The following is a 14,838-nucleotide window of genomic DNA, read 5'->3' as shown; positions in this document are numbered from 1 at the left end:
AGGAGGAGTGTTTAAGAATCATTAGGAGAAAGTATTAAATTCAGCATCTAATTTTATGTAAGAATGATACCATTTACAAAGCTTGCACTATCACTTATAAGGGGTACATAAATGGCTATTAATCGTACGGATATCAACTTCTAAAAAGATTTCTTGAAGCACAAATGTATAGATGTAAGATGTGGACCAAGAATGTGTATTCACTAATGCTCCCAGCAATGTACCAGACACTGGCAAGATATAGTATAAAACTGGACCAAGTCAATTGGTAATTCGCAACATAGCTTTTCGTATTATAGCCTTTTAAGTTAGTTTATTTGCTTTGTGACCACAAATTTAATACAACGTTGGCTCACAGCGAAGCCTTTAGTCAAAGTCAATACCTATCATTTGGCCAACAAAAGATGTAAAATTACATAAGCTTTTGGGGTCCTCAGATGTTCCCTCCTCAGATGGACCCCTGAGGTGCTGAAAGCTTATGTAACTTTACATAAATTTCCTACGATGGCCCAACAAAATGTGTGGGTTCAGCTAAAAACTCCATTTCAGCTATGTCTATTTTACGCTTATGGGTCCAATGCACCTTAAATGGAACAGACTGAAGCCAAAAGAAAGTTCTATTCGCTAAAAGGGAGAACGGACAGGAGAGTTAAGTTTTTAACACCTTGCCTCCAATATACATTATGAAGATTCAACCCCAGTAAGCTTCTGCTGCAAGAAGAGTTTGGCTGACCCTGAATAAAAATTACCTAAGTGTTCCAGCCCACTGCATTACAAATTATGGGAGACCCGCTCAACCATTCTTGCTGGAGAAACGTGCTAGCGCTGACTAACTAATGAGCAGCAAAATCACAACTCTTGCTTTGTTGAACACCACCAAGAGATTCGGAATTTCCAAGTTGGCAGGTGTGATCTGGTTACCCAGATAAAATCATGAAAACAAATCTTTAACTACATTGTAGACACACTATAGCGCAAAGCCCACATTTCAGTCGTGTCTCAGACTTTGCAACCATATGCGATAATGGAAGGCAGAACATTAGGAATCTAGGAAGAGAGGAGAAACGAGGGGCATGTGATTACACACACACTTAATACTGAAACTTTCAACGCGTTATCAATGTTTAAACGTCATTTTGATAATAAAATCCCCTATAAATCATCTTCAATTTAAAAAGTTTCTAGTAAGGCACATAAACAGTGTATATGTTCTTGTATAAATCAAAGAGCTTCAACAAAACGCTTTAATACTAAAGATCAAATTCATATGTAATTGCAATGCTAAAATAATTAATGGCCCTAAATACAATAAGGGTTATTTATGAAAAGTGACTCTTTTTACAATAGCAACCAATGGAACGGTCCAATCGGTAGAGACATTCAACCCAAATGTCTTACAACTGCTTTGAGTAGATTATAGAATCATCAGGATCACTTCCTCCAAACATATCAAGCATATGTATTGCACATCTTTTCAGATAAAGTTACTTTTATGATGTTGCTTTTAAACTTGTTGAGAATTTTCATAATATGACGCGTTTCCAGTGAATCCATATCTGGATGGTTTAATACCACTACCGGCTGATTGTATGAAGGTGTCTGTGTTAACTGGCAAGCTTTAAAAGGCAGGAGTCTAAGAGGTCTTGAACTTTGAGGTAATGTCCTCTTTGAGGCAAATGTCCCTTGTCTTCTGGAAAGTGCTTTATCTTTTGGCTTCAAGCAATTTGCTTTGTGAAAACTTTGTTTTCTGGTCACTTTTGAAGATTGATTTCCTGGTAGACAAGCGTTTGTAGCTCTGTGCACATTTCCTTTTGTTACGATGTTATCACTGCTGTTATCTGTAATATTTTCCTGTTCTGAAAATGTATCAGTTGGATTGGTTTTTAACTCCGGCAATTTAAGGCCATTTTTAAAACCATTTTGCATCACACATGTAAGAGGCTGCATGACGACATTTTTGTTGCAGGATAAAAACAAAGTCTGAGGTTGAGAGCAGAAATGCATGTCCTTTTTATTGTAGCGGTTTGGTTTGTCCCATCTTTTCTTGTGGTCCTGCATTAATGCTGACGTTCGATCTTTACAGGTTTTTCCACCATCTGGTGTGGGAACCAATTCAGCATCAAGACTTTTTTCTTTAACAGTTAGTCCAAAATCAGCATTTTCCAATACAATGCTTGTCTGTTTTTTTATTTTGTCAAACAGCTCATCATTACCCTTTTCCAATTTGGAAATGCATGTAGTGGTTGCTGTACTGGGAAGCGCTTGGTTACCAGGAGGATTCACAGATATGTGGGCAGCACCTATCGTTTCAATGCTTTTCTTAGGAAGAATTGATTCATTGCTGTCATTCGGGCAGTTCTCCCATTGTATGCCTTCTAAAATGTTCTTCGATCCAGAGCTGAGGGAGAATACTGAGGAAATGAAAGGGCCTTCTGCCACATGACTAATATTGTCATTGTTTTCTTTTGGTAATGCTCCAAGCAAATTTTGTTTGCTTTTTGTAACTGGACCATCAGTTACTGACATTTGTTCTTCATTTGATGGAAGTTTACTAGCACTAATTTGAAGAGCACTGCCTTCTTGTAAGGAACACAGGCTTGAATGATCAGCATGCTCTTCTGAAGTCAACATATCATCTGGCCATTTATGTTCTTTAAGTAATGCTTCCTTGTTGGGCCCATCCTCATTCTTCAATCTTAAATCCCTTTGTTCAAAACACTTTAAAGTTAAGTGGTAAGTACCGTTAACAGGATTCACTTGCGCAATCTGAGCAAAACAACTGGACGGTACTTTAAATGTTTTAGGCGCAACTACGGTTAATGTCATCCATGGGTACAACGGACCTTCAGATGGAGAAATGACTTCTACTTCCACTTGACTGCCATTTACACTAGCATTACTTACATTTGAATCAAATGTGGGAAGTAGTGAGGTAACATTTCCCACGTTATTTGTTAAATCTACTTGTTCGGTAGTATTTATTGTATTGTTTGAACAACCATGCGACGTATTACTTGGTAAAGGCGTTTGTACTATATTGACAGACTTTGCACCGTTAATTGCACTGCTTACAGAACACTGTATTTTGCCATCACCATGGATTCTTTTGATGTGTTTTACAATATAGTCATTTCTAACAGCCCCATAACCGCAGTATTCACAGGTATATGGAAACTTTCCTGTGTGTGTCACTAAATGTCTCTGGAAGTCGCCTTTGGTATATGATACGTAATCACAATGTGAGCAGGAAAACTTAATATCATTGTGAAGAGAGACATGGTTTTTATATTTGTGTGGGTCTTTTGTAGAGAACCTGCACTTTTCACAATTGAATTTTGTTACCATTTGCACTTGATTAGGGAGATTCATCATCCTTCTTGTTTGCAAAGCATCCAATTTTATGATTTTTAAGGCAAACTCAGATGCCAATGAACCATTCCATTTCCAAATGCAAATCCAGTATCTGTCCCCTTTCAAATATTACAACATCCTTTCTTTCCGGAGCTTGAAACTGGAAAAAAAAAAAAGAAAATCAGGATCCAGGATTTCTGAACATGCACTGGAGTGGTTAAACAAAATATAAACACAAAGAAGGCTTTAACAATATAGCAGCGTCAAAACTTTCATTTATGACATCTGACTACTGTTTACAATGGCATGCAAGAACTTTTAAAATGTTGATAATGATGATAGCTATTATGTTTGAATAGGGAATGAAGGAATTAAGGTTTTATATATTTTTTTTATACATTTAACATTAAAGAATAAATACAAATCCAGATTTTACCCTACTAAGGGTGCCCAGGAAACTGCAAATCTCCCAAATACATCATGCAGCGTCAGAGCCCCATCATATTTACAGTTGTGCCCTGCATATGCCGCTTACTGACCAGAGACTTCAACTGATTCAATAATGCAAGCTAGGAATGTATCAATGTTAAGCAGAAGATTGTTTCACCAGTGAAGATTGAGAAATCCTGACAAGGGAATCTACTTAACTGGTAAAACAATCTTTTACTTATCATGGATACACTGTAGCAAACAGATCAATAAAAAGCCTGATGTGCTTAGCTCATTGGTACATTGACGACATAAGTCTCAGAAATCAATTGAGACATGGAGAAGACAATATGACGGAGGAAGGTACAGAAAAAAAATAAAGTTTCGTAAATACCACTTCAAATGCTAGCACAGAAAAATATTTGAAAATAACCCTTGCAGTGCTAACTCCATAAAAGCATTAATGTTACTAGAGAACGTATTGCTATTTGTACAACATGAAAAAGATATAGCGTGGATAGAGCCGCTTGATCATTGGGTCCTTCCTGGACACAAAATTAGCAGGCGCCTCAGTCAGGTTTTGAGAGTGCAACTTCATAAATTTTTCATTCCATATTGTGATCTTTTATATTACGCTATTATGATATTAGGTGTATTTTTATGTTTTCTTTATAGGTTTCAAGCACTTATATGCTAAACTTACATAAGAATTGTTCTGTGTATGATGTTTTATACATTTACGACATTTGGTCAGATATATTGTTCGCATTCACGTTTATTAGTGGCTTTATATATGTTTTTACGCAACCAACTGTTTTTAGTTTTAGACTCTTTCTTCAGCTGAAGGGTTTAATATGGCACATTTTTCATTCATGTATAATTTTGTTTCATAGCTAAAAATAGCCCCTGCAAATCCAGCATTTGTGGTTTCTTTTTTATGAAAATAAAATCTAGTCTAACTCAACTGTAATCAAACTAAACGTGAATTATTCTTATAGTTCATATAAATAAATATGGGCCTTCCCATCTTCAGCACTCCGTACTCCTCACTGCATTGGATTATAATATTAAATGAAGGAATTTAGAGAAATTTGCTCTAATAGAAATGTAATGGCTACTCATAAATGGAGCTATGAATAAGCAAATAAATCTCTGCATTTATTGAAATCTGCAATACAATTTGATATTTAACATTAACATTATAAGTAGTTTTACAGTGACCTCCTTCCACTTATGTTGGAGATCGGCCATTTCCATCTTCACACATAGGGTCCCTAAAAATTAAAGACTCCCTGCCTGCTACACACTCTCCACTACTTTTCTTCGCCAAGTAGTTACATAAGCTAATATCAGAAGAAAAGATTGCACAAATCATGAATATGTTACATCTTTTCCTAAAGAACAATAAATGGTGTTAGGTTGAATAAAGTCATGTTTCTTGGGCTAATACACCTATAAACATTTTGTTGCCAAAGAACAAAAAAGTATTTCCATACCTGTGAACATCCCAAATGTGTTCCTCAAGAGAGCACACATGAGCTGGGTTAGTGGAACCAGATGTGCAGGGGTTGTGGTTAGGCACAGCAAGATGAGAATAATTTATTGTAAATGGGTTAGAACATGGGCATAGCCATGCCTGTCCTTTTAAGTGATTCCCCCACCAAATTACAGCAAAATAATGCTTTGGAGGCCCAATAGTAGGCTGAGGCCTAATCAGATCTAAACGGTTTCCTGATATTTAAATCAGGAATGCTGCTTAGGCACTTTGTGGGTGGGATATAATGGCTGATCTGAGATGAAGATATAAAGCACACCTTTATACTTTAAGTGCACCTTTTTACCCTTCCCTAAACATAAGGCTGTGTAGCCAAGGTGTCCTAATAAAGTGTTCAAATTATTTTTGTAAGCTTACTGAGCTGAGTGTTCTATAAAAAATATTTGACAAAATAATTAAGGCTAAATAGACATTATTGGTTGTAGCATATAGATTGTAGTTGGATGAAATGCATTTCCCTTTGTGACCATAGGCCACAACCACTAGCTTCTATAAAACATGGTATACATGACCAAGGAAGTAATAGTACGTCCTATGTTTTTGTACCAATGGGAATACATTCCCACTGATACTGGGGAGATCAGGCTGTCATTAAACAACTTGAGGTATATCCCGTTAGCATTAGCCAGCATCACTATCTTACGGTTGGCTGATTGAGTGCAACAGCTTTCAATGCAAGTGCTGGTTACACTAGAATAATGGGGAATACCTGAACAGATTGAAACAATGAGTGAAACAATGATTGAAACAATGAGTGTCAGCCCCCCTACAGGCTTATTATAGGTAACATGATGAGCAGCACGGAATAAAGTAAAAAGGAAGTGTTTCTCTCTCTTCAAAAATAAAACAAAAGGGACCCAGTGATGTCACCATGACATCCTAAAGGGGTATCCATCCTGTTCCAAGAGAGATCTATGAGGTCTTTAAAAGACCTGAAGAGGGATCTCCAGTCAAAAAATTAAATATGAAAAATGTAAAAAAAATAAACAATAAAAAAAGCTGTCCAAACACCTTGTACCCCCAACTAGAAACATACATAAAAGGAAAAACTTCCTTGGCCCAAATCCAAAGTTCAAAAATAAAAATGGTGTAGTATGTAAAGAATGAAAAGCATTTTGCTCCCTTGTAAAACTAAAATCTCGGGGGATATTGGTGAACATAAATCAGGTTATTGTGGATGAAATCCTAAGTAACATTAAAAACATTTTATTTTTTTACAGTTTGACATATTATTCATGCTAAATGACAAACTATAAAAAACCTGGTATAAAGAGAAACAATATTGTGTTGGTAAACATGCGTTAGCTCACTAAACATGGAATTGGGAAGTCAAGTTTCAACAAAGTTACGGCAAAATGGTAAAGCTCCAGACACTAAAGAGTTAAAACACATTGTTCCAATAACTATTTACTTTGGGAAAAATAGTACAGGCCGTTTTGTTTGTTAAGTACTGGTTTATCACTGAACGCTTCCTACGGCTTGGTTAAATGTTCAGAACTTACAAACGCATGCTCAGACAACAGCACTTTTATAGGACAAGATTTTTAAAGGAAAATAAAGCTTTTATTACATAAATACATTGTTAGATAACCAATTGTTAGTTTTCGATGACAGTTTTCCTTTGATACATAATTTTATCGTATTAAAATTATCAAATCTTATCCTATCATCATCTATAGGAAAATGTGTTTGGGTTTGAAACTAGGTCATAAATATATTAAAATAACAACAGGTACAAACATCTTTAGAGATGTGATTTATAGCAAGAGAATTGACAAGGTTTGGGTAAATTCCCCAAAATTGCTTATATGATTTTTATTATTATTATTATTATTGGTTGAAACAGTCACTTCTCAAACTATATATTCTATATTTTCTGTAAACATATAAATACATATCTAAACTAATTTCTTAAAATGCAACCAAAAGCCAACAGGTCTGTAGTTTCATGTTTTTGTCAATCATACTATATTTATCATTTTGCCCAAAAATGTCTAGTCAATAAATTAAGTACTGGCAGCAAGCTTGTTCAAGGCATTCATTAGCTTGCAAGTAGGCTGCATGTAGACACAGGCAAAAGGGAAACAATAACTATTTTGTACTCAGGGCCTAGGGTTAGGTTCAAACAACAGAAGAAATTAATATTTGCAAATCAGACATGTCACTGTGATTATTTACATACAAAAGATAAACAGTACAAAACACACAATACTAGCATTTAGGCAATCTAAGGTAGTAGAGTTCTTGTGTGTTGTAATCACAAGGTTTGATGAAAGGAAAACAAATGTTCTATGCGGCTCATCAAGATGTTCCAAAAACTATTGTTGGGTAAACTATATACTGCAAAAGGTGTAAGGAATACAACGTGCTGGAAAGTAATGTAACAGAAGACAAGTTATTGATGATATTTTGGATAACCATTAAGCATTTTCCCACAAAATACTTTGGGTGTAATATATAAAAATGAAATTAGATAGCGTGACAATGTTTTAACCCACAATTACACACACTTGTAGGACTAATGGGCTCTAGGATAGAGAGATGATGCTTTATTAAATGAAAGAATCCATGCAGGGAGTAAATTAAGCAAATTACAATCATAAAAGCCAGAAATGAGATTATGCTTACGCCCCGACTCGAAGCTGTGTATTATTCACAGTGCAAGATGGGCTGCAGGGCTGAGTGCCAGGCACCATACACTGATCCATGCAGAGTCTCTCCCAGTGCCAGGACCTACTAATACATCAAGGTCTATGTAATTAAATGGTCTACGTGATTATGCTCATTATTTGTTTAAAATTGTACGGTGTAAACCCCCCCCCAAACAAGGATTCCCATACTGTACTCCTTATCCTATTAGTCAACAAGCTTCTCAAGGCTTCTTCCTTGCATACCAAGTTCAAGGACATGCTCAGCTGTACTGGAACATTATTACTTTGACAAAACTGTGATAAAAAAAAGTTCCTGTTTAAACTTCTGTACTGCATAGTTAAATCCCTGCTTTAATAATTAAAGCTCACACCAACACACCTTCGTATTAACCCATTCACATCACAGTTTTCTTCAATACACTACAGACAATATGTAATTTCACATTTACTATACAACTGTCGCGGTACATTGACACGCTTGATAATAACCGTGATGCTCAGCAGGAATAACACTTTGGAAAACAAATACTACCTAACAGTAAATCAAGCATAACAACAATGTTGACTACATATACTTACTACAGAATACAAACCTCTCCAAAGTTAGTGAGTACCTTTATTTTATTACAATTATGACTAGTATAAATGGTACCAAACTGCAAATGCAACATTTACCATTATAATATTGGGAATGAGAACTTATTTCTATATTAGACAGTTTTTTTTCTCATAACGGAGGATACCCTTCCTTAATAAAACACCATTAACATTGATGAATTTACCGATATATTAATATTTCCAACAATAAAACGATATATGCCACTTTGATTACATTCAATGTCCTTTTTTATCTTTTGAAATTGTTCAACAATATATTGTTTCAAAGCAAGCTCTAGTAGATTATTTAGTTATATTTAACTGACAATTAGTGATATAATATACGAGAAAATTGTGGCGCATCCCTCTCTCTCATCCTAATATGCATATAACATAATGGTATACAATTATGTCTTTGCTCTACAGTGATGTCCTTATCTCAAGAAAATTTAAGTTAAAAGATCATTCTAGGTTTTCTTAAAGACTTTTTAAATAGTAATTGCTTTCTTCAATTGTCTGGTTCAACAGTTCAATTAGGCCTATATGCTACAAATTAAAAGGAGCAGCAACCACAACCTGCTGCCTCTCACCATGACGTTAAGGGGGACGTGTGTGTGAAAGGGTTAATGTTTTGGGTTTGAAATATATATTTTTTTTTTAAAAAAAGGGAACAGTCCGCAGGCTCACTTGCTGCTTCCCCCTGCAGGGCCCAGAGTAACTACACCATAACCACTGGTGCTAATGAAATAATCACATGTGATCTATTTCTGTACTGTACTTGACAACAAGCTCTGCCAATCTCACGTGACCTCTCATATTTAGAGCTTGTTTACTTCACTTTCTGCACCTTTGCACCAAAGAATTGTGAAGATACACAAGAAGGCCATGTTAAATAGAAATAAAAAGCCATTTGGGGTATGGTTGGCCGCCAATTCTACTTTTATATGCACCACTAACTCAATTGACAACAGGAAGTCAAATGACATCTCAGAAGTCTTGAAAGGTGCATGTGTGTAGAAGAGGTGCTCGTCCTTACTGAAGTGCTTTGTCCAAAATATGCTGATTAACAGATTTATCACAAAGTATGTTGTCAAGCATTCCGTCAGGAGGTATTTTTTTTTTCCAACCTATAATCATTGAGGTAGGGCATAAACCTTTAAATTACACATACAAAACTCATTTCCATGCTTGTAAGGGAACAGCTTTTAACCCCTTCAATCCCAGGGGTTTTTGGTACCTCAAAGCCCAGAGCAATTTTGCCATTTTTGGGGTATGTCGGTTTAGCGATGATTCTCTTTTCCTGTGAATAGTGTACCCATATAAACTATATATTGTTTTTTTCAAGGAGATAGAGCTTTCGTTTGATACCATAGTTGGATGATTAGCTAAAAATTCAGAATGAGAAATTTAGTAAAAACTAGCGAAGATTAGAAAAATAAACTAATTTTTTTTTTTTACATTTTCCCTCTGAATCCTCACAAAACTAGGTAAAGTGATGGAAAATCCCCTCCAAGTTTATGAATTCAGGTGTCCTGATTTCAGAAATACCTAATTTATATAGATTTTCCAGACTTTCCCAGCACCAGGGAGCATACTATAAGGTGTACAATTTTGTATAATTTTTATGCCTATGGCTTAACGGGTTTGGGGGTTGTGAATGGGGGCAGGAGGGTTATACTGGCTAGATGTTATGCTAGGGCAATGGGAAGGTTTTTTTAATAATTTTTTTATTATCTTTTTTTATTTTATTTTTTTTTATATATTATTTTTACACAGAAATGGTTAGAGGTCCTCCTGAACATGCCAGTGATGTCACAATGACATCACAGCTCACATACTTTTTTTTGTATTATTTTAATGATTTATTTATTATTTTTTAAATGAATTAACTTTTTTTTTCTCTTTCAGGACAGGAGGGGGAGTGAGAGACATGGTTTCTCACTCCCCTCCCCGCGATCCCCCTGCACCGATCACACTGTGATCTCTATGCAGGTCCTCACAGACCTGCATAGAGATCGCAGCATCTCTGTGCCTCGTCGGAGGGCAGGATATCCCCGCCGGAAGCTGTTACAGGAGATCGGCCAGCGATGCCGGCTTCTGCTGCCAGGGGGGAGTCCAAACGACAGCCTGGTCTCCCGTGCAGCGGCAGGGATGTGTCCTTGACGCTGCACGAAGGGCTGGATGTACCGGGGCGTCCATAGGGGTTTCTTAGTGGGCGTTTTTTGGACGTCCCGGTACGTCTATAGGGGAATGAAGGGGTTAACATTGTTCGATTTTGCATATTGCAAGCTCACTTTGACTTTTGGTAGATAACGTGCTTATTTCAATAGCCAACAGCATTCTATACATGGCAAATTGCAGTTTTGTACTGTAGACAAAGAAAAAGCCATTTCTTGTAGCCAGGAAGTCACAAACTCATAGAAAAGGACAGCGCATAAAAGTGTACGGCTGGAAGTAAACCATAGCTATGACTACCTGAGTCCTGTGACTTTTACTGTTCATGATTAAGATCATGAACTCTTACACACAGCTCTTGTAAGATACTTTCTGGCATTTGCATTTCTGCAAAACAATCATTTTATTCAGGTGATTCAGCAAGACCGAAAAGACTAGAATTGGTCCATTCAGTCCATACAACCATAGTCACTTTTGATTGGCTTGCCTTTTCCTATTGTCCTGAGTGTAGATATCACTTTATGACATACAAACCATTACTACAGTTCCATTTTGTATCATGTTCCTTCTTGATAAGCAAGTCTCTTACCCATGTAGAGACAATTCCGTGGGATCTATAGGTCTATGATTAAGCCCATAAGGGCGAAGCGCGTGAGATGTCGATTCTTTGTCCCGTTTTCATCGATGTGTAAACATCAATACAGTATTGTGGTTTTAATGGAGGTATTGGTGTATTTTTACATCCTATATCATATCTGCTCAGAAATCTTACATTTCCCAATCTCAATTCACCATATGATTTCATGGTGGAAAAATATCTGATATATATTTTTTCACTTGCTTCTCATCAAACAAACCAAATCCTGAAACAGTTAATGTGTGGATTCTTAGTGATAATAGGGCTACATTTTTAATCAGCTTTTGATAATGCCTAGAATACCACCATCCATAGCTCCCTGTGTTTGGTTTTGAAAATGCCAGTGTTCTTCCTGATGCCAGTGTTCTTCCTGATGCTTCCTAATCATAAACAACTCAAGTCAATGGGGAATGTATCAAAAGTCAGTGGAAATCCATATGAAGGTCTTAAATGAAGAACATCCTCACAATTTATTCTAAGGGAAGGGCTGCTCTTGTCTCCATACAGGTTATCCCAAAGTCATCATCTTCTGTTTCCTTGAATGAAAAAATAACAAAAAGCCCTTCGTTGGTCCTCTCTCAAACCTATATTGTCTTCCCGCTCATCACCTCCACTTCGATCACCTCTTCCTATCTTTGTTCATGTGTTGAGGTGATAATGTTTTGCTAGTACACATCTTTGGCACCAATTCAACAGTAAATGGTCACTTGGTTTCACTTTCATTAGCTGTCCTCGTTCAGGGTTGCAAAGTTCTTCCATTCCCGATTATAGTATCAAGCTGTTAAGGCTATGCCAACATTGCTTCTTCCCTTGATCATTCCTTCCATGTCTTTTCTAGAAAACCTGTTTCTTGACAATCAAATGGAGTCAATGTAAAATATTTACCCTCATCTTGCATTGTTAGCTTTTTCCGGCAGTCCAAATGGGCCCATGTGTCATCACGTATTACAGAAAACAAAAAAAATCAATTTTGTAACGTGCGATGTCCAAGTCAGTTCTGCTGTTTTCCTGGATGTACTTTTGATATTGCAGGCTGACATTATGCATTAGACCTCAGTCACTTATATTTTCAAACATATTTAACAACTTTAAAGAATTTCTTAAAAGCATCCAAAAGTGATTTAATGTTCTAGTTTTATATTTGTTGGCAATAAATGCCATTGCTCTCTAATGTCGAGGCTTATTCTGTGCTGTTGGCACGGAGGTTGGGGTACCCAAAAAGGAACCCAGTAAAGCAATCTCTGATAAACAAAATGTGGCTGTTCAACTTCTGGCACCAGCAATTCACCAAATCATGCCAAAATTATTAATAAAAATATTTTTTGGTGGTTAAGCAGCTGCCTGAAAATTGACCCAAGCAAAATACCCTTGGCATACCAAACGAGCATTTACTAGCATAGATTATATATAAATGTTTTGGTCCCTGGGATACAAAACAGCCCTGATTGTGAAAGAGTTAAACTGATAAGTCTGAATTTCTGTACCCTACCAGTTTTTTTGTTTCCAGCAAGTTACCTTTACAAATCTCATCTACAGTGCAAACTGTATTCTAGTATTTATACTTACTATTTTAATATTGAGCTTGAACACATTAAGGTTCTGGTTAACACATTGTGGCTTGAGTAATTAGACAAACTATATTTAACTCAAATTTAAATTAGTCACTGAACATAAAACTTTGTAATAGTCCAAGCTATAAGGCTTATGCAGTCCACACATTAAGAGGTTAAAACATCTTTTTTTCAGAAAATTATAGCCATTGTACATTACCATAGAATATGGTGATGCAATATACATCAATAATAATTAAACAAATGTAAAATAATACAGAGAGAGGATAATTGCTTTGAGCATCCCATTGGATCAATCATTCTCATTAAATAACGTATCCATAAGTGACACCGCTGAGGTTGGACTTACCTGTTCAAAAGTAGCTGATCAGTGAATTAGGTTGATTTGATGAGTGGGGGGTTAAAACAGATCTCAACTCTAAACATACCAACAAATACCACACATACCTTTACTCAATTGAGTAGCCGAGAGCTTTGCACACTGGCAATCATAAGGTTAAACAAATGGCAGGCAGAGGTCTCTGTTACCATTATTCGTATGTCATCCCTCCCAGTTACCCACACGTTTAACCCCACGAAATTCCACTGTCCCATAATCCTTCGCTGTGTCAAGTATGGGCTTTCTTTAAGGGGCTACACGCTACGCAAGCGGGCCCACACAGGTGCCGACGGCTACTGGGAAAAAATAACTCCCGTTCACATCGCCATACCCACCTCGCTAACCGCCGGCGGATGAATTCCTTGGCGGTGCAGGATTATACTCTATCCGTGTACAATGACACAGACACCCCCCAGCGGTCACGGGAGCCTGAGTCCCGCAAGCCGTGATGTCGATAACAGCCAGCGTGCCATTCACTCAGCAAACGGAACTCTGAGGAGAATGACGTCGACCAGCGCACGGATTGGTTTCACGTCGCGGCGTCTTCAGTAGAACTCTACAGAAGGCGGTCCTGCCATGTACAAGTCGAGCAACGTATCAATGCGCCTAGGAGAGCCGCAGCGCAAGCTAGTGGTCAGATGTGGAAAGACGTCAGTGGATATTGGTAGAAAGAGGTGATTCTAGACAAGTATCACTATTCATCCAATGCATCTGTTCTCTAAATGCGCAGCTGGTAGCCCTGAGTTAAAAATAGGTCTTACGCAACGTGACTTATTATAACAATTAAGACGCAGAGTATAAACGTGTGCTTCTGTATAAGGTCAGTTTGAGTCCAACTATATAGATAGCAACATCAGTTCTGTAAGATTATTTTGAATGGCAGTATATAGTATTTTCGTAACTGTGTGTATGTGTGAATATATACAGAGCTTGTCTCTGATTTATGTGTATTTGTCACACTTAAATCAAACAAATTCATCAAACTAATTTTAATAGTAGACTAAGATGAAATGCAGTATTCAAACGATGATTTCATGTATAGAAGGGAAAAACTTTCTAACCATGCCTATCCTTATGTGAAAAAGTAACTGCCCCTTAGCTACTAAATTAACTCCTTCAGCCTGGTGTTTAAGTACCATAAAGTCTGTATGTTTTTACCATATGTGGGTTAAATTTAAAGTCTCCTTGTCTGTGTTTGATGCACCCATACAAATTATACATCCTTTTTAAATATTTCAACCATTAAAACCATAGAAACATGCAGAAAATAATAATTGTGACTTGCATTGCCTATTGCAATGTGTGTAATCAGCAAGCAGGGGAGGGGACAATCAGATATCCCAGGAGGGTCTAGACAGAGCCTGTATAGGATATCCTGTCCTCATGTCACTTTCTGGTTGATGTGAACAGTGACATCTCCCACAAAGGAATGCTTGCGCTGGGTGCCGTTACAAACGATCGATCAGCAGGAAGCCACTGATGCTGGCTTCTTC

General features: G+C 37.0%; 1 protein-coding gene across 1 annotated transcript; it reads right to left on the bottom strand.

Annotated features, from left to right (window-relative positions):
- Positions 1-1,361: 1,361 nt before the first annotated feature.
- ZNF518B (zinc finger protein 518B) lies at positions 1,362-13,842 on the bottom strand. The gene is made up of 2 exons (XM_053458282.1): positions 13,681-13,842; positions 1,362-3,511 (listed from the first exon to the last, which is right to left on the bottom strand). The coding sequence occupies exon 2, from the start codon at positions 3,370-3,372 to the stop codon at positions 1,450-1,452; it is 1,923 nt and encodes a 640-aa protein (XP_053314257.1). The 5' UTR covers positions 3,373-3,511; positions 13,681-13,842; the 3' UTR covers positions 1,362-1,449.
- Positions 13,843-14,838: the final 996 nt, after the last annotated feature.

The sequence above is a fragment of the Spea bombifrons genome, chromosome 1, assembly GCF_027358695.1.
Source record: "Spea bombifrons isolate aSpeBom1 chromosome 1, aSpeBom1.2.pri, whole genome shotgun sequence".
Classification (NCBI taxonomy): Eukaryota; Metazoa; Chordata; class Amphibia; order Anura; family Pelobatidae; genus Spea; species Spea bombifrons.
Note: the sequence above shows the minus strand (reverse complement) of the source record. Positions and strands in the feature narration are given on the sequence as shown.

Coding starts and splice junctions, on each gene's coding strand:
- ZNF518B (XM_053458282.1), bottom strand. CDS start 3,372: ATGATGAATCTCCCTAATCAAGTGCAAATGGTAACAAAATTCAATTGT.